Raw genomic sequence first — 21,139 nt, 5'->3', positions numbered from 1 at the left:
ATGTCCCTAGAAACTTCAGTCTTACACTGAATTTATACATTTTGCTTTGAGACCAAAATATTGTCAAAAAATTATTAAAACAAAACTTCATTTTCAGATTATGAAAGGGTCTTCGGAACACCCAGAAAGCATGATTTTGCATTATTTGCATTTTATAGAAAGCTGTCATTTGAGTGTAAAGAGTACCACAATCCTTAAATATAAGAAGATGAGTGCCAATGAGACAACTCTCAATCCAAGTCACAATTTGTAAATGTAAGCCATTATAGATCAAAGTGTGGTTTTCAAAATGGAGCCCACACCGGACAGCAAGCTATATAGGGCCCAAAGCATGACGAGTGTAAAACGTTTCAAAAAGGAAAAGCAACAGTCTAATTGAGTATAATCTATATAAAAAAAAAGAGAAACAAGAAACACCAATGAACCACATTAATAAACGACAACAACTAAACATCAGGTTCCTGATTTATGCAATTTATAGAAAGCTATCCTTTGTCAGTTTGTTTTCCACCGCTGAACAACCAATCACCTACGGAATATTGATAGAATCTGCGGTATAAATTGTGAGGGTCTAATGTATTCTCCTGGTCATACCCTTACTTTAGTTAAGAATAATATTTAGATATAATAAAACATTACAATGCGTATTTGAAAACAATTTTGATATTCATATTTGACCCTTTGTAGAATGACAAACGGAACAAACAGCAAACTATTAGACGTCTTGGTAGACATTGAGGAAGATGAGAGAATTAAACGTATTCCGGTTGCCGTCTTTATTGGAATTTTAACCATAGTTGGTATCCTTGGAAACTTTAATATACTTGTTATATTTTCCCGAAACTCAAAGCATCACAGTACGTACCACGTTTTAGTATCCGCCTTAGCAGTGTCCGACCTTGTAGTATGTATTACTCATCTTCCTGTTGAAATAATAATGGTGATGAAGCCCATATCTTTTGATTTCGACTTAGTTTGTCGTCTAGTTATGATGAATAGTTACGTGTGGGGGTGTTGGACCGTTTTTTTAATTCTATTGATAGCAATAGAACGATACAGACGCATTTGCTACCCTTTTAAAGATCAAATGTCTTGTGCGCATGCTAGGAAACTTTGTGTTATACTGTTTGTACTTGCCGCCATTAATGCTGCACCAATGGGATACTTATCCGGTACTCATACATTTCCGCTATCAAATATCACCAATGGTTTTGAATGTTTCGTAAATGACAGTCTGCAGGATTCATATTTTCCAGTTACATACTTCATTATTTTACTAATTGAAGTGGTTTTAATAGGAATTGCCATTTTCTGCTTGTACATTCCCGTTAGAAGTAGAATAATAAAAAGTAATATTATTCGAAAACAAATGACAAATAGAAATGTACTTAAAAATGCCCTTAAGGGGGAAGTATCGTGTACTAGCATTAGCCAATGTTCATTCACAGAGCCAGCGGAAGAAGTTCGTCAAGATGAAAGACAAGGTTTCGAATCATCATCTAATTCCACCCTTAACTCAATCTCGACACATTGCAACACCAAGCAGGAGATTTTAGACAAGTATTCGAATAGTAAAGAGTTACATAATACCGAGATCCTGAGTCCTAGCAATCTGTTACCTACTCCAAGTGGTTTACACAACACATTGAGTGTTGCATCATCAGTAGACAGTACGGATACAAGTATTTTACAACAAACTCGAAGATCTTCTGCTAAAATGCTTTTCATTAAGAACAAATATGAAATCACCAGCAACGTAACAAGAGTTACAATAGGCCTGGTTGTTATCTCGGTGATATTCTTTGTTACGCTTATCACGTTCATGGTACTGACTTTAATAAGGATAGTTTACCAGGAAGCTCTCAGTAAAATGTCCCCAACTGAGGCATACATATTCCTTTTTGGCTTTGAGCTGGGATATTTGAACCATGTTGTCAATAGTTTTATATATTTTTATAACGACAGACGATTTCGAAAGGAATTGAAGTCTCTTTATTCATTTAAAAGAAGACAAAATGAACCTAGAACAGATTTGAAATAGATTATAATCATTGATACGATTTCTTACATGTGTTTCAACAACAACCTTCTATTTTAACTAGATACTTGCTCAAATTGAGATACATTAGACCGGAGAGAAAATTACTTCCATATATATGACGAAATAAAGAAAAACACGATTTTTAGATCCCCACGTCAAAATTGATTATTGATAAAGGATTGCAACTTTACACGGATATATATGGTTCCATATATATCTACAATAATAAAAAAGATCCCTATTGATATCGATGTCACCAAAGGTCAAAGTCATACTAAAATAAACAAATATTATTCAGAAAAGTGGGTTTTATAAAACATTACATGAAGATTGCATCCGTAGTTAGATATATTGTCAGATAGGACCAAGTCAAAGTTAGTACCAATAAATTTGTGTAAAACAATCAGTTTTATCTGAAATCATTAATTATTCAAAAGAATCATATCTTAATTTAAACGTTATAAACCATATGCTGCACAATTTGAACGAGAAAACTAACGGCCTAATTCAAAATAAAACAGTCTGAAAACAAATGTTACAGATATGAACCAACGAAACATCGTACTCGAAGCACACGGCTTGGGACAGGCACATAAAACATTGGAGGGATTAATAAAACTGATTAAAGAAATGGAGAATGTGTCAAAGAGACAAAAACCCAACCAAAGCAAGTAAGGCCAAGGTCCACCAATGGACCTTCATCACAAAGAGAAAATCCAGTATCATGAGGCGGACTTCATAATGCTCCTAATCAAAATGTGTACAAGCCCAATGAAAATCGACGTCATACTAAACTCCAAAACATATACATGACCTAAATTCAAAAAACCTACGAGACTACCAAAGATTAGAGGCTCCTGACTTGGAACAAATGCAAAAATGTAGCAGGATAAAAAAAAACTTTATGAGATCTCAACCCTTCCCCTTTACCTCTAGCCAATGTATAATAAACAAACAAATACGTATTGCACATAAGTAACAAAACACCATAATAAGAAGAAAAAAAACAGTAAAACCAGTTGAAATTTGCTTACCTCAAAAGATTGTTACGAGTAACAAAAACCACTACCATATAAAGAACAGACTGACCATAAGGGTGCTGTAAACAGTTTCGTATAAAAAACTAGTGGTTATTCCCCAACTAAAAATAGACATTGAGGGAAGTCCCTTTTTATCAACATAATTGGTGGAAAAGTATCATGTTTTTTTGTATTTGGTTGTAAACATATGTCAATAAACTTCAATTAAAGCAGGTTGAATGATTAAAATAAATTAAAAAATTAGATTAAATATACATTTTTTGAGGGGAGACAACACTATAAACAGTCTGGTTTTTTGGCAGTGAAAATTGTAAACTTATTTCCAGCCACTGTAGCTCTTTTCGGAGCTGGCGAACGTACGATGAAGCATGAATTTTTTGAAAGACCAGGTAAAAATCTATGAAATCCATACAATTTTGATTATGAAAAATGTGCAGGTATTATGTATTCAAGGGTGTGCACATGGCCTGATTTCAGGTTTGTTAAGCTTAAACTAGGCAATGTTTTTCCCAGTTTCTCTGGATAAAACTTTTTTATACTATAAAAAGTACACGTTGTTTTTATTCCATTATAAACTAGAGAACATTCTGATTCCATTGATATCTAGTTTTATACAAGTATCTTTATTATAAGTCCACCACTAAGGGTCACATATACATGGTCCCTCAAAATATGACGTCATAGAAAAAAACTGTTGATTGCACCCTAAGCACTGAAAAAAGAGTATTCACAGTTTGGTCCACTTCAATTACGACAAGTAAATTATGCTCTTCCAGACTGATTTATCAATAAGAACGCATCCAGCACGAGCTTACTCACTAAATGTTCTTTGATTTGATAATTTTCAATTCCTTTACGGTAGCAAAAAACAAATGATATGATTTCGTTGCGCACGAATTGTATCTCAGGAAAGATCCTCATGATATGTGAACTCTTGAGAAAACAATTTATAAAACAATAAACATAAAACCTTATTGAAATTATAAAGACTGGAATGGACTTAACAGAACGTTTATATATACGACTAAAAAGTCAAATGTGCAATGATGGTTGAGAAAGTTGCAGCCTTAGTTTTGACAACAATATATTTTATTAACTAGGAAAATCTACCGTTTAAATCAGATAAAACCATCAACTTAAACTGCATTGCTGGTACCTTATGAGACTGGTAGTTTACAAGCAAGGTTCTGATCAAGTGTAAGTGAGGTAAATCGCTGCGCATTCTTCAACGTGCCGCAGACATATTCTTCCATTTCCTATAGTTAATTTTCCTTTTCAAGACGGACATGTTCCTTTGGTCTCTTCATGTGGTGTTTTAATATTCCAACTCGTTCGTTATGTCCGTGTGAATAGTATCATAGATTTTAATCGAAAGTAATCACTGTGTTTATTCAATGGATTTTGGGTATCACAATATCAAAGCTAAAAGTGCTTATCAAAGTGCAGTTTGAAATTCTTCCCCCACAATCTGATCAACTGGTAAAATATTTAAACAAATTGTTCATGAATGAAATTGGGAGTGGAAATGTGTCAAAGAACAGAAACAGCACAATGCAACCAATTGGTCTTCAACACATGAATCCCACACCTGGAAGTGGACATACGCTTGCACTAAACAAAATGTGTTCTAGTTAAGTGAAATTGGACATCACACTTAACTCTAAATCAAATGAATGAACCAAAATTTACAGAAAAAAACCATATTATACAACATGCAATTATTTGTGTCTGTTAATGTTGTTATGTCACACTACTGTCTCGGATTATGGTGACGGTTGGCGGCTGTTAAAACGATTAAAACCGCTGTATTTTTATGCACCTGTTCTTATTTAGACGCCTCTTGTTCAGTGGTTGTTGTTTTTGGTGTGGTTCATAGATGTTTCTCGTTTCACGAGTCGACCATTGGATTTCTTGTTCTTAACACTAGACATTTTGGGCCCCTTATAGCTTGATGTTCTGTGTAGCCAAAGCTATTGCGTATTAAAGGCCATACTTTGACATATAAATTAAAACTTATTATACATCCGAACGGCTGACAGAACAAATCTGACCTGAGAACATTCTTTAAAAGCGATGTATTTGTAAAGTCATGAATGTATGGGTATTTAATTCAATCTGTTTTGCATAATTTGGTAAAATGTACATGTATGATTGTTTTTTCTTTCTTTTTGTTTTTGTTTATAGATATCAACCAAATTTATCAATGATCAATTTTAGAATAAAACCCTGACCTCTTGGAATGAATGAGAACACATAACTTTTAGACAGTTGTTTACTCATTTAGTTATCATAAGAGAGATATCGATATTGGGTTTGTTACTCAGAAATCTGTAACTTGAGCGATTTTATTTTTTTTGCCTGAAGTGTATACCAATGCGATTGTGTACTGATAGTCATATATATATAAAACGAAGATGTAGTATGATTGTCAATCAGACATCCCTCCACAACAAGAGACCACAATGACACAGAAATTAACAACTATGGTTCACCGTACTTGGTTTTTTATGGTGGTTGTGGGACATTTTGGTATGTATTGCTATTTCTTTATTCAATTGTCATCGATTGATAGATATAACTTTTTTTTTATTATTATCATTTATGTATGAAATCAGATTAAAATGTCAATTATGGCTAATACTTAGATTCCAATTTAAAATCATTCATTATGGATATATTTGAAAAACATTATCATTACATGTATGATATGACGTCATAGCAGATAAAACTTTTAAACAAAGAAATGGATCACTACGCGAGTCATCAGATATAAACAATAACTGACTCGGATCCAAAAGAATTTTTGTATAATGATTTAAAATAGCCTCATCATGGCCTGTGGCTACTCCTATAACTTCAATATCAGATTTGTTTAAATTTAGTATTTGGTCTTTTATATCAGCGGAATAATCGGAAGTTAAGGAGGAAAACATCATAACTATTTTCCTAGAAGACATTCGTCCACCATTTGAATTCGAAAAGGCATCAACGCCTACAAATTGAAGGGTATGGCTTAGATTCGATTCGACAGATACTTTGTCTATGTCAACATTATTGGCATCACCGATAAGTTTGTCTACGTTGTTCAACCACGATAATTTGAAAATATAATCAGCATGATCTGAGTATGCTATCATGCCTACTCGTTTGTTAGACCTATCGTTATTTAAAACTTTTAGAAATTTCTCGATGGCTTTATGTCGGTACTGGAACACGATATTTGACTGGTTCTTTTGGACATCTAAAAGTATAATGATGTCCGCCTCTGTGTTACGTACGCACACTAAATAAACAAAAATAAGTTGCATTAATTTGTCAATGACAATAAAGGAAATTGCATTCATCAGTACGTACAAATGTATATAGTGTTAAATATTATTGTGTAAAATTTTTACAGTGTCACAAATGTAATAGATTTTTTTGATTGACATGCAGTATATTCTGTTCTCATTTCATTACACAGAAAGATAAACGGTCTTTTTGAAATACCATGGAAATAAATCTGGTAAAAAAAATTGTAAAAAGTATAAATAATTTAATTATAGAAAGTGTGAGTGGCGTTCACTTTAAGAACATTAAGATCATTAAGATCATGAAACAAACAGTAAACGTGTGATGTCACAGATTTTTGCATGATTTTGAATACAGCTTGTAAATTTTAACTTTAACTTATAATCAACAATATAATCCATTTAAAACGAGCCTGGTTTATACGATGTAGGACGTTACGTTGATACGTAAATTTCTAAATATCCACTAACGAATATTTTTGGTATAAAATTATGTTTGCTCAATTATTTCACTTGAGGTCGATATCTGCAAACAAAAGATTGGCGGGGCTTCAGCTTGCTATCTTTTGATCTTAATTACAATGCCTGAGCAACATTCATAAAACAAAGCAAGCAAGCCAACCAATCCCTCAAACTACAACCATGAGGTAAAAAGGTTTTACAGCCGATTTCAATGAGTATATAGCTAAAGGTAACATAATTGGTTAGCTTTGTTGTCCGTAGGACTAGGCTTCTTTAAAAGGAGGGTAGTATATCTTACCTAACAATGACTTCCCGGTTCAGCAAGCAAGCAAGCTAACCAAAGATACTACCTTTAGCTACATACTCATAGAAATCGGCTGTAAATATTCATCAACATTACATCATGTAGATAATAGTTTACCTGTACAACTAACATCTATGCTGTCTTGTATTAGCTGATTGTATATATCATCTAGGTGAATATGGTTAAATGCATAATATTCACTATATGCAATGTTGAGTATCTCCTCGTGTGATACTGCATTCCCAATACCTACTGAGAAAATTTTTATTCTTTTCTCTCTCATTTTCTTTGCTTCTGTCATTGTTTTCATTCTATCAGATGACAAACCATCATAAATTAGAATGATGTATTTATAAACAGAAATACGAGATCCAGACGTCTTGTCATAAAATATCTACAATTAAAAATGCTTAAATGTAGACAGATACTAAAAATGATAGATACAAATTCCAGATGTTTTAGAAAGATAAAAATAATTGCAGAAAATATCAGCTATTTTCACAACACAATGTTTAATATATTCTTAGTATAAGGTAAACTGCAGTCGACACACTAAACGAAAAATATACATATTGATATTTACACTAAAATTCAAATATAATTACTACAAAGCAAGACATTCCAAAGAACTGCATATGATTATATAAAGTTGCTAGTTATTTGTAAACGAAACAAAAAATTCAAGGCAATGTACCAATACTAAGAAACATTCATTTCTTAATTTGGCGTATAAATATTCGCATACGCTTAGACTCGGTAATTCGGTTTTCATACATATATATCTGGATTTCGCATAAAAATTTGTTTTTGAATGGCCCTTATCGGCTTCCGTACAATTCTTCTTTTTATTATTTTTCTTTTGACATGTTCATTTTAATTTTGTTTTCTTTGAAGCATTTTAATGACAATTGTTTGTATTTCGTGTTTTTTGCCTTTGATCATATTGTTGTTTCTTCATTAAATAAAGGTTTCGTATTACATCATGTATCTTCTTCCTTTACATTTATCAAATTCTATTTCACAGTTTCCATAGATATACTTAATAGTAGGCTAGTCGGCTATTACTGGGAAACACAAACCCCACAAAACAATTCGAAGGTAATATCTGGTTCTCTGGAATAAACTCATCATAGATACCAGGATTGGAAGTTTATATTTACACCAGACTCGCGTTTCGTTTACAAAAGACTCATCAGTGACGCTCGAATCATAAAATGTTAAAAAGGCCAAATAAAGTACGAAGTTGAAGAGCATTTAGTACTAAACATTCCTAAAGTGTAAGCAGATCCTGCTCCACATGTGACAGTTTATTTTATTGTTACATGATTCTTACCTCGTCTGCTTTTTGTAAAGCTTTACCAGTATATGTTGGTCCATTTGTATTGTTTATGTCATCAAATCCAGATGTTATCGATCGTATATCTGTATATTGTACAAAGTTAAAGACAAGCGTTGGATTATAGCTGTATTTCATCAAAGCTATTTGGAAATCTTTCGGCCCTATTGGAAGCTTCGAGACAATGTTCGTCATAATATCGATAGTTCTATTCAGACAGCCTACTATACTGGCAGATGTATCTATCATGAAAAGAATATCAGCTGGCCCAGGTCGACAGTCTTTCACAAAAACAAATCAGAAATTTACATCTTTAAGTAATGTATTACGAATACTACACTAAACATGTTATTTGCTTTACGTGGCATTTATTTCATGGATGTCGAGGACGAAAAACCATTAACCCTTAATAAAATATGTAGATCCGTCAAGGCTGTCCGACGGAAACATGGTCATGACATTTTAACTGCCACTTCGAATAAGGGTAGTTTTGGGAAAGGAGAGGACAGTTAAATCTTGCAAAATCAACTACAGACCCCTGAAAGAAATTTTGAATAGCCTGTAAAGATGCAAAGAGCATGAATTTTTCTACATACTTTACATCTCATTTAACCCCATCAGACCGGACTCGGAAATGAATATACATTATATGCCTAGTAGCACAAAGGTGGCATCACTTTTGGTGGATAATACAGCTGCTTTAAAGAAGACCAGTATAAATATATGTCTAAACCCAAGTCTACCCTGGTATAAAATATCAATTCATAAGCGTATAAAGTGGCTTAATTTATTTCCCTTTTCTAAACCCATTCTACTTTGAGGAAAAAACGAACTTTATATAAAAAGGCATTTTATCTGACCCAGGAATGAATTTTATAATATTCTTATCCCGCTCATGCACCTTTCAATTTAAGTATGGTGATGAATAATTTATAGTTAATTTCACAATTTTAAACATCAAGAAAGTATCAATATGTTAGACTCCGGACATAAGATAATTTGAATATAAAAGAATGATAGAGAACTGCCTTACACCTCTCTTTCATATTTCAATTTCACCATAATCTGTCAAAGAATTCAATTCTGAACCTTTATTTTAATCTATCGAACAAGTTACTTTTAAGAGGGGAACATCTCATGACTGTAATCACCCGTTAACAGGCAGACAAAAGTTATCATTAAAAAATTGATATAAGTTATCTGCATAATCTTAACATTGTTTAAAACAATATTTATACCTGGTTTACAAAGATTCCACTGTATCCTATGTACACCGTCACAGTACAAATTATCGACACTGGTTTCATTACTGCATGTTGTATTATTATCATTTGAATCACAAGGTTTACCTTTAAAAATGTTAAACGAATCATTTCTGAATAATACAATGACATTATTTTAACAACTTTCTTTCGGCAATACTTTTGTTTTATTCTTGTGTTTATGTCTTTTCATGCACATCTGTAGCCAAGATCAAAATTGAGAATCCCGGTGTCGCGTTTGTGAAATGAACCAAAGAATTTCACTCAAACAGGCGCTAGGGGCCGTCTGAAACTATTAGTAAAGTGGAATCCGTACATATTACCCTTCCAGATACTTTTATCTTCAAAACTTGCTTCTTTGCAATTTTTTTGCGTAATGCATTCTCATAGACAAGCTGTTTGTAAATACAATCTGATAAATTATTTGCTTGTCATCGATCTGTGTTTTCTTTGTTGCCTTTTTTCCGTTTATCCTCTTGTATAACGCAACCCTTTATCTTATTTTTTATTCCCTTCTATAATTTTTATATTGACTGTTTTGACATTAGGTAAAGATCGTGTTTTTGATGATTTAACGCCTGATTTTCTCACTGCTTTTCAGTGTGTTCTGGGTTTTTAATTGCGTGAGTTTTCCTGTTCCTGTTTTAAAAGAAATTGGCAAACAATAACATTTCTCTCGTGCCTAAATCAACTTGTCTTTGTTACTGTATTTTTATCAGAAAAACCTACATTTTTGACATATCACTGGGAGTTTGACTGTGTTATCATTGCAAGATAAATCATTCCAGGTTGAGTCCTTGTATACTTGACCGCAATTTTCAACATTCTTGTTGTTAGGTTCATCTGTAAAAATACACAAATGAAGTATATCGAAATATTTGTCTCGTTTTTATGTACATTTTCATTGATATATTGTAAATTCTTCCGAATTGTTTGTATTTATTAAAAGTAGTTCCCTTTCAAATCCTCTTACGTATTAATGTTTATTTGCTCTGTGTTTTTCTAGATGCATATCTAAGTCAATCTTAAAAAAATATGTTTTTTTAGTTGGACCCCTAAAGTAAACGTACTTTACTTTAGGGGTCCCACAACCTATATGCAATCCACTACTACATAAACAATCAACACAACAGTTTATAATAAAACAACAACACAACGCATTTAAATTGCACTGTATATTGTGAGACCCTCCTCCATTTTATATAGTAATGTTGGATGTGCAAACAATGAAACCAAATAAAGTGGATAAATTCATCAAAGATACAAGGATTAAAATTTTGTATTTGCACCAGACGCGCATTTCGTCTACAAAAGACTCATCAAGGATGCTCGAATCGAAAAAAGATAAAAAGGCCAAATACAGTACTATTCGAAATTGAAGAACATATCTAACATTGCTGAATTGTTGGACAATTCATGCAAGCAATTGGTTAGTAAATTATGTAAGATTGTTTTTCTGGTGCGATCCTTTTTTGCTAACATCACGCTTTAGTTGTGTGCTTCAAAACACAGATACAGCGTAATAGAATCTGGCAACAAATTTACTCTAACTATTACTTGCGTCTTCTTTGATTGACATTGAAGTGAAAACTTTTAATTTATTTTGATGACCTTTTAGTGACTTTCAAATGAAGGACGAAATTATAAGCCCTGCCACTTTCTCTTTATTTTATCAATTTTCATTGTTTCATTGTGTTAAGTAATCTTGTATCTTGAACAGAAAGAACATCTTTCTATTTTTATTATAAACTTTACTGGGATTGTTTTTCGTGAGGACGTCTGTAGGAAGATTCTTTGTGTTTTAAGTGTAAGCTTATTATATTTCACTTATTTTCTTATTGTTTCTGTATGTTACAATTAGATTGTCTGATAAGTTAGTACTATATTTCTTAGATTTCCATTTAAGATATAAATAACAGTTTGTTGAATTAACTCCGCTACTGTTTTAGTCATTACACAGATCTAGCGTGAAATGCATCTTCTAAATATTTAGTGTTGAAAAAAAGACTTTGAGATGAAAACCAGCTATGGGAGTGCGATCTTTTGAGTACGTGTAATGAATATGTGTCATGTAAACACTATCATGTTTAACAGAAGTTGTGGTCAAGACATTATTCTATTTTTCATTGTAAGTTTCTTAAAAATACTGAGCTTGATTCAACGCCAATGAATAACACCCACATTGTGTTTTTGAGTAACTATCTCAACATAATATATATTGCATCTTCTTTTAATTTGAGTGTTTAGCAGTATCTTCCGTCCGACACCAAGAATGTTTGACGAAAACCTATCACTTGAAGAACATATGTTAAGCATAATGCTTTAAGATAAACCACTAATATCCATAATTGTACCCTGTGTGATAACTACAACAGGATATTAAAGTGATGCCACTAAAAACTGTTACAAATGCCTTAAAATATAAGCATTGTTATGTAATCAACATACACGTGACAGTCCCAACAAAGACAAATATGTGTATGAAGTACGTACTCTTTGCCCACTGCCAATCAGTTTTATTGACGGGAGATCCATCTGACCATATCCAGTTTGCTTCTGTACATTTATCGTTTATACCAATCCAACTATTTTCGATACCATTCCTTCAATATAAAAAAAAAATCTCTAGTGATTTTGATTCAAGTTAGCAATACTTGAAATTGCTGTTCATGTCAAGCAATACTGATATGTAAATGTTGTACTGTTTGCCTCGCTTCAATGACGAATTCGAACACCTTTTTCATGGAACACGTACCGCGAAAATGATTTTTATGTATACCAGCTTATCGTTTTCCTTTGAAAAATATGTCTGGAAATAATTTATCCAAGATACCAGGCTTATAATTTGGTACGCCAGACGCGCGATTCGTATTAAAAGACATATCAGTGACTTTTGCATTAAAACAATAGTTGTATAGTAAAATAACAAACGAACATGGAGAGCATTTAGAACCCAAAATTCCAATAGGTTTACAAAAATTTGAAGTCTGGAGCTGGCATGTCAGTTAACTGCTAGTAGACTGATGTTATTTATGTATTATTGTCATTTTGTTTATTTTCTTTGGTTACATCTTCTGACATCAGACTCGGACTTCTCTTGAACTGAATTTTAATGTGCGTATTGTTATGCGTTTACTTTTCTGCATTGGCTAGAGGTATAGGGGGAGGGTAGAGATCTCACAAACATGTTTAACCCCGCCGCATTTTTGCGCCTTTCCCAAGTCAGGAGCCTCTGACCTTTGTTAGTCTTGTATTATTTTAACTTTTGGTTTCTTGTGTACAATTTGGAGTTTAGTATGGCGTTCATTATCTCTGAACTAATATATATATTTGTTTAGGGGCAAGCTGAAGGACGCCTTCGGGTGCGGGAATTTCTCGCTGCATTGAAGACCTGTTGGTGACCTTCTGCTGTTGTCTGCTCTATGGTCGGGTTGTTGTCTCTTTGACACTTCCCTATTTCCATTTTCAATTTTATTAGTTATTTTTGGCTATGGTAGGACATTAGAAATAATTCGAACAGTTCAACCCTTTGTAAACAGAAAGTTTACAAAACTTACCGTATCAATGAACAACAAAAGTGGTGACTTTTGAATGGTGATACCATAGGCAACACAACGTCCAACAGCAGCGGCATCGAACACGTTGTTGTCAAAACTGATAAAAGACCATAGCCTTTATTTGTGATGCATACACAATATCAGAAATGTAACTTTGTGTTTGTGATGCATACACAATATCAGAAATGCAACTTTGTTTTTATGATGCATACAATATATCAGAAATGTTACTTTGTGTGTGTGATGCATTAAAAGTTGCATAATACAACCAAGAAAAAGTTTCGTAAATGAAATTCAATTTACCTTTTTAAAAAAGCTATGGTCCATCTATTCATATGTGCAGTCGGAGAAAATAAAATAGCGTCCTCCTTCTCACACATCACAACAGCGTTCTCCCAAGTTTTTTTTATTACATTTTGGTGATTTTTAAGAAGTAAGTATAATTTTCCATTATGTTCTTCCCAGGCCCCTGCAACTGTATATTACATTAACATTTTTTATTTTATTTAATTCAAACAGAGTAATTCCGTCGGTTTTTTATTTGTCTTTTTTCATCAATAACTGTCGAATTATGTACATTGTTTATAATAAAAGAAAGAAAAATTGACTACGGTCAATTGAGAACCCAGCCTACGGTTTGGACACATGTTACTATAGACGATCGTATATTGAAATATCACAGTTTACAGTACAATACAAATAAAGTATAAATTAGCGATAAACTAAAAATTATAATGTGTTATGACAAAAAAGGGATTTTGTATTACTAATGTTATAACAACTATTTTTTTTAAAGTATACTCTGTATTATTTTTGCCAGATAAAAACCATCAAAATATTTACGTACATTCAAACTGACGCCTGGTGTTCAAATTTAATATACAACCCTGGACTGGGTAGCACAAGCTTTTTTTTAAAGTTCAACAACTGTTAAATTGTAGCTGTGAAAAATCAATAATTAAATTAAACAGATTTGTTATGCTCAAATTTCAAACACCGTTTTAATGAACTTGAAGTATTTGTAACCTATTACGGCTGTTATCTTTGGTTATTGTTTACAGTCAAAAGTTAAAGGTTGCACTTTGTAAATACAGCTGTTTCTCAAAACACACCTCTTTTGGGGAGTAATTAAATATTCATAGAAAATTGATTTTGTTTACATACTGGTTCCCAGTTATGCTCTCTGTGTTCCATATCGCAGAGACAGATCTTGGGAATGTTACCAGTAAATAAACACGTGCATATTGTTTACATTGAAATCTGTGGTAACCTTTCATTCGAGGTAGGGGTAGTTAAGAAAATTAGTGTAAGTTTAAACTCTGAGAAGTTCAGGGCATATAAACGTTGAAAATATGCCGCACAGCCCTATATTTTGACCTTTGAAAAAAATTGTGGTGCATATGAACTTTCAATTCTAGGATAAGATTTTTTTCAAAACTTCATAGTAAAAGTGGTACAGTTTTAGCCGTCAAAGGAGTTCCTATGGGAAATTGCATTGTCAATATTTACAGAAATGCAACCTATATAGGGTGAAAAAGGGGAACATTCAGAATTTAACCAAATTTGCTTTATTTCACAGATTTTAAAGAAATTAACTGAAATAAGAAGTTTTATAAATATTTAATGAAGATTGATAGAATCCTGGGCCTTAAATATGATGACTCAGCATAAATTCACAGTTTACAGTATGCATAGTTTACTTAAAGTCCTGGATACAAAATTAAATCATAATATTTGCATATTTGTAAGTTAAATTGTTAAGAAGTGCTTATATTTACTCTTCGCAGTCATTGAAACTCATAGATCCTTCCTGAATATTATTTATGGGGTATTTGTGTCCTTTCGATAACCCAAAAGTAAGCCGCAACACCTAAGTCTGCTTTTTTGTCACCACGGCATAACAAATACAAGCTAGAAAAACAAAAATATCTCAAGAAAACTTACAATAGTGTGTTCTATCCTGAATATGTACTAAATATTCCAAATTGCTAGAAACAGCAGAATGATTTAGGAAATTTGAGGCCCCAGGGGCAAAAAAACATAGAAAATTGTCTACCCCCTAGGTCATGAAACAAATAATTTAACTTGTAAATGCTATGATTTTATGATTTTAAAGTTCTTGATATAGTAAACAATAACTATGCTTGGAAGTTATGCAAAAATCAGATGTTAGCAGTCATCTCTACAACATTTTAAGTGAATTTATATCTCAGACTGGTATCTGCATACATACAACTATTGCAAATATGGCTTTGTTTGAGCACTTCTAGTATATATAGTAGCTAAATTGTGTCAGATATATGGTTACAGATGATACTGTTGTGACAAGAATTCTTAATTGACCATTTGAGGCAGAAAATGTGTTCTTTAATTGACAAATAGGCATACAGTAAGATGTGGACTGGAGATAGAGGCTGGATTGGATACTTTATATAATCTTGAATGTTGTAATGATTGACTGCTAAACATTACATTTATGATATTCTGATATGCTTTCAATATGTTATAAAAACAGTTTTTAAAAGGTTCTAGGCATTTTTTTATCAGAAAATATGCAAATAGGGTAAGCTGGCAATAATTAAAGTCTTGTTTTCAAATTCTTTAAAAAATTGAAACAGGGGAGGGGGTATAAAATGTACAGTAAAGAAAAACTTAGAGTATACACAGTGATTTCTTTAAGACTTTAATTCTGATAAATGAGTATTAATGTGAGAAAAACTGATTTTAGAGAGTTTTCTATTTGAATAAATGTCTGTATAGGTTGCACTTTGTAAATACAGCTGTTTCTCAAAACACGCCTCTTTTGGGGAGTAATTGAATATTCATAGAAAATTGATTTTGTTTACATACTGGTTCCCAGTTATGCTCTCTGTGTTCCATATCGCAGAGACAGAACTTGGGAATGTTACCAGTAAATAAACACGTGCATATTGTTTACATTGAAATCTGTGGTAACCTTTCATTCGAAGTAGGGGTAGTTAAGAAAATTAGTGTAAGTTTAAACTCTGAGAAGTTCAGGGCATATAAACGTTGAAAATATGCCGCACAGCCCTATATTTTGACCTTTGAAAAAAATTGTGGTGCATATGAACCTTCAATTCTAGGATAAGATTTTTTTCAAAACTTCATAGTAAAAGTGGTACAGTTTTAGGCGTAAAAGGAGTTCCTATGGGAAATTGCATTGTCAATATTTACAGAAATGCAACCTAAATGATTATCGCAGTACACACCACTCATTTGTAATAAAGCACAACATCGCTTTATATTGAAAACACGTGTTGTTCTTATCAAAATAGCAAATTTAAGTACAAGTTTGGTATTACCTCCCATAACAAAAAATGCCAGGATACTGGTAATCATGACACTGTAATCAATAGACTTTTTCATATCTGCTTGTCTCTTCAAGACAAAAATGTAGACGATAACACATCCAAATCTGCTCTTTTGTATCACATTTTATGTATGAAAAAAAGAATAAACTTAAAAATTAAGATCATTCCCTAAACTTCGAACTTAACATGTAATTGATACTCATAATAACTAAAAGATACACCATACTGACTTTCTGTATTACCTGGAGAACAGCATAAGACACAGTTTAGATCAGAATATGAAGCTGTCTGCTGTCTTATAGAAGGTTCTCCTATTCGTGTTTGCTATTTTGCAATTAATTAAAGCCGGTTTCTGAATATCATAGATGCATTCAATTTGTTTTGCCTAGTAATTAATGAAACATTAGATTTGGTATCAACTTCAGGAACTATGGATAGCTTTCGGCATTGATCCATAGATAGTGTGTAGCTTATGTCATGATTTATTACATTCATCTCTATCAATTAGAATTCGCAGCTGAGAAATATGCATATTTTATGAAAATCTTTGTTTTTGCTTTTTGAATGTTATATTTTGAATTGAGAAAAAAAACCAGTTGAATAAAAATTGCTCCAATTAATATATGTGTGTACAAAAAGGATATAGTCAATGAGTTTCAATAACTAAATAAACTTACATTACTGATTGTTATAACAAACATCAATCTTAAAGTCTCACAAAAATATAATATACCGTTTCCATTGTTTAATTTTTCTCCCACTGTGAACGAGAGTACAAAATCTAGATAATTCCTAACGTAAAATAAACATTCGATTAGTTTTAAAGACACACGCACAAAATCGATAAAGAACAAACAATATATATCAACGTTTAAAATAGCTTTCTTTAAATACACGGAACATTCCTTCAATGTTGAGTTTTTGTTTCTTATAACTGATACTGTCAGTTTAAATATTTGATATAACCAATGTACTTCTATTAACAAAAAATATCGGGTGATTATGAGTTAAGGTTAGCAATAATATATAAATGAAACATCAAATAAATGTATTTGTGATTGTAATATGTCATTACAATAGAAACAACTGTGTTAACTCCCAGTACGTTTTTTTTTTAAATTGAATGTTGCTGCAAAATATAATTCTTTAATTTTTTAAAAATTTTCCTCCAATTTGCTCAGAACTAAGTCAGAGTTTTAAAAATATGGGATTTGTATGTATTTTTTGTTATCTAAATCATACAATTTAATATAAACTTAAGAAGATAAGGTATGATTGATTTCTTATGAGAAACTATCCATCCGAATTCATATGAAGCGGATATAAGCATTCATAGGTAACCATACGGCCTTCAACTATATGAAAAACTCATAACCTTTAGTCTGCTACAAAAGTCCCTGACATGGAAAATAAAAAAAACGAAAAAATCTTACATATATAACAATTTTTTTTACGAAAATCATGTATGACAGCCTTGAACCATGAATGAACATGTGTATGAACTACATACTTGTAGTCCATTGACTGAGGGTAGGTACTTAAATAATATGTGGGGTTCAACACATTAAAATTATGAGTGCTCAGTTCTTATTTTACAGCACAAAATAAAAACAAACTATAAAAATCAATTGAAACTGGTTACCCCTCAGATCTATACAAAGCATAAAAAGACATTTCTACACTTAGGTCCGTATGCTCCACAGAGAAACAAACTAAGTTATTTTGATGCTATATTTCGTTAAATAATCCAGAGTTCTCTAAATATACTACCGAAATTTACCCTAAGTAACTTACTTAACTAATTAACATAAACGACAGTAGTTGTCCTTTTCAAGATGTAGACATTACAATTTCGAAAGGGAAACTCCATACTAAAATTTACAACAAAAGAGACGATTTTTCATTCATTCCCTATTGTTAATTTTTTTTTCACAAAGGCGATGTTCCTTTGGCTTCATTATACGATGTTTATATATGTATATCCCAACTCGTTTATTATGCCCGTGTGTGTAGTGATGTCATAGATTTTAACAACCGTAATCAATGCATCACTGGTAAATTTTCAGGAACTTTGTTACCATAAATTACTTAAAAAAAATTATTAATTGTTTCATAGATAAAAAGATTTGATTTGATACTGTTTACCTTACAGCAAAATTATTTTCATTTACCTGTGTATATTATTCTATTTGGTGGTATTTTGTTCAAGGTTATGGTTGTTTTTTTTTGTTTTTTTTTAACATCTAGCCCATTATTTAATTGATTTTGTATATACATTAAGTCATAGATATGAATTTATTGGTTCAGTGTATATTCACTGTATTAATATGTTTTTGATTGACGTAAGTCATTTCAATGATTGACTTAAGCCATTTTACTTGATATTTTGTAGTGTTTTTTCTACATTGTGATGTTACATTATTTTTTCAGATAAGGGTGAAGGTTGGTACCTATTAACATGTTTAAAACCGCTGCGTTTGTTTGCATCTGTCCAAAGTCAGGACTTTGATGTTCAGTAGTTGGCGTTTGTTGATATGGTTCATATTTGTTCATATTTGTTCACGTTTTTTTGTTTTTATATAGATTAGACCGTTGGTTTACCCGATTGTATGGTTTTGCACTTTTTTAGGGGCCGTGTATAGCTTGTTATTCTGTCTGAGCCAAGGCTCTGCGTTGAAGACCGTACTTTGACCTACATGGTTAACGTGACAGGGTAATAATACATTCATAACAAAAGTGACAGAATTTACATATCTAAGAGTACTCGCAGTTTATAATGGCTAGTTTAAACCAAATAACTATATTAATTAAAGAAATCATGTATAAGCCAGCAGTACATTGCTGTCATCATTTGCCAAAACTTCAAATCATGAACTTTTTATATTCTACAATTTAGTAGTCAGTGAGCATCGAAACTATTTTTATTATTCCCTTTATCACATTGACCATGTTGACTTTAAAGTTTAAATTATCTTGGATATTTCAAAAGATTTTGTTGATGTTTAGTGGTACACAAACAGGTACGTCTACTGTAAGCAACAGTGAAAATACGCCCATGCTCCTATTTCATATCAAAAAGATTAATCAAAAGAAGCTTTAAACAAGGGTTCTGTTGTTATCCTAAGTCACTAGCTTGCATGATCTTCTTACATTATATTTGTACAATGAGAACATATTTTGTCCGTATTTTCCTCAGTTCTTCCAAATTTTGAGTTCCTTAACGTTCTCAACTTCGTACTATATTTTGCTTTTTTTTTTCGATCAGCACTTATAAGCATGATAAGCATTGTGTAATGAGTACACGAAACACGTGTCTGGCATATAGAATATTTATTCTAGCATCAGAGAGTTCATTTATAACATTTGCAGATACAATGAAATGTCCATGTGTTATTGTGATAAGCAATTTTTGTTTCTTTTATGTACAAATGCAAAGACATGACGAATGATAGCAATATGAATATTTGGGTGCTTTAACGAACGTCCCAGAAAAAATCTTGAATGAGGTAGTGGTGTATGTATTTGTAATGGGCATTTGCTAGATATACTTACTAAAGTTGTGATGAGATGATTGAAGCTGTTTATTTTATAATATTTATGTACATTTCGACAATAAATTTTATCGACAAGTTATACGTATTCCTATAGGCACCAATTACGTCACTTTATTAGAAAACTTGTTTGTGTACTGTTAGGACTCACAGTTTATGACCAAACTCAGTGAAAACCGGTCTAAATTACATTTAATTTATCACTTCAAAAACAATTACCGTTATATTGATGATATTTTGTCGTTAAGTAATCTAAATTTACTGCTGAAATTTACCCAAAGGAACTTACTTGAAATGATTCAAATATAAAAAATGATATTTGTCCTCGATTTTGATATTTCAGTGTTTAGTGGGAAACGCTACACTAATTTACAACAAAAGTGTCGATTTTTCGTTCCTGATTATTATTTTCCTTTATATGAAAGGTGATGCTCATTTAGCACCATCGTACAGTGTTTTTTTATATCTTAACTCGTTCGCTATGGCCGTGTATGGTGTGACGCGTTGGATTTCATTAGACGTAATCTATGTAAACAATTAAGTAAAAGATTTGTTTCCCACAAATAAGTTATAACCCTTACTAAATTCTTCCATTGGTATAATAATTTGGTTTTGAAGTTTGGTTGTACATGTAGAAAACTTATTTGAAACGTGATAACACATCCTGATTTTTACGGAGATGTTGTTTACCAAGTCCGGAAATTTAGGTACGACCTGGGTAAATATCGATGTTTGAATAAATTTATTTTAAAATGTTACGCATTCAACACGGAAATTATATCTTTGGCTGTTATTTTTATTGATATTGATATTGATTTTGTTATTAGAAAATTAACAACAAACTAAATATTATTTTTATAAACAAATGTAATTCATGTCTCTACAATATCTTGGGTACCTTATCTTGTCATTGCACAGGGTCGAGTTTTTCTCTGACTTTTTATGATGTTTTATCCACATTTCA

At 32.0% G+C, this 21,139-nt stretch overlaps 1 protein-coding gene across 2 annotated transcripts; it reads right to left on the bottom strand.

The window, feature by feature from the left end:
• Window positions 1-5,733: 5,733 nt before the first annotated feature.
• LOC139528024 (collagen alpha-5(VI) chain-like) lies at window positions 5,734-17,380 on the bottom strand. 2 transcript variants are annotated; one of them, XM_071323803.1, is made up of 9 exons: window positions 17,302-17,380; window positions 16,616-16,728; window positions 13,596-13,767; window positions 12,229-12,338; window positions 10,465-10,578; window positions 9,712-9,822; window positions 8,471-8,754; window positions 7,255-7,531; window positions 5,734-6,364 (listed from the first exon to the last, which is right to left on the bottom strand). In XM_071323803.1, exons 2-9 carry the CDS (start codon window positions 16,677-16,679, stop codon window positions 5,748-5,750), a joined length of 1,749 nt encoding a protein of 582 aa, XP_071179904.1. In that variant the 5' UTR covers window positions 16,680-16,728; window positions 17,302-17,380; the 3' UTR covers window positions 5,734-5,747. The 2 variants fall into 2 exon arrangements, with proteins under 2 accessions (XP_071179904.1, XP_071179902.1); XM_071323801.1 differs by lacking the exon at window positions 17,302-17,380 and having other exon boundaries at window positions 16,616-16,741.
• Window positions 17,381-21,139: the final 3,759 nt, after the last annotated feature.

This window comes from Mytilus edulis, chromosome 6 (assembly GCF_963676685.1).
Source record: "Mytilus edulis chromosome 6, xbMytEdul2.2, whole genome shotgun sequence".
NCBI classification, from domain to species: domain Eukaryota; kingdom Metazoa; phylum Mollusca; class Bivalvia; order Mytilida; family Mytilidae; genus Mytilus; species Mytilus edulis.
Note: the sequence above shows the minus strand (reverse complement) of the source record. Positions and strands in the feature narration are given on the sequence as shown.

Coding starts and splice junctions, on each gene's coding strand:
- LOC139528024 (XM_071323803.1), bottom strand. CDS start 16,679: ATGAAAAAGTCTATTGATTACAGTGTCATGATTACCAGTATCCTGGCA. Junction 8,755..9,711: donor GTGGAATCTTTGTAAACCAG/GTATAAATATTG, acceptor TTTTTGTGAAAG/ACTGTCGACCTGGGCCAGCT. Junction 7,532..8,470: donor CTTTACAAAAAGCAGACGAG/GTAAGAATCATG, acceptor TTTTAATTGTAG/ATATTTTATGACAAGACGTC.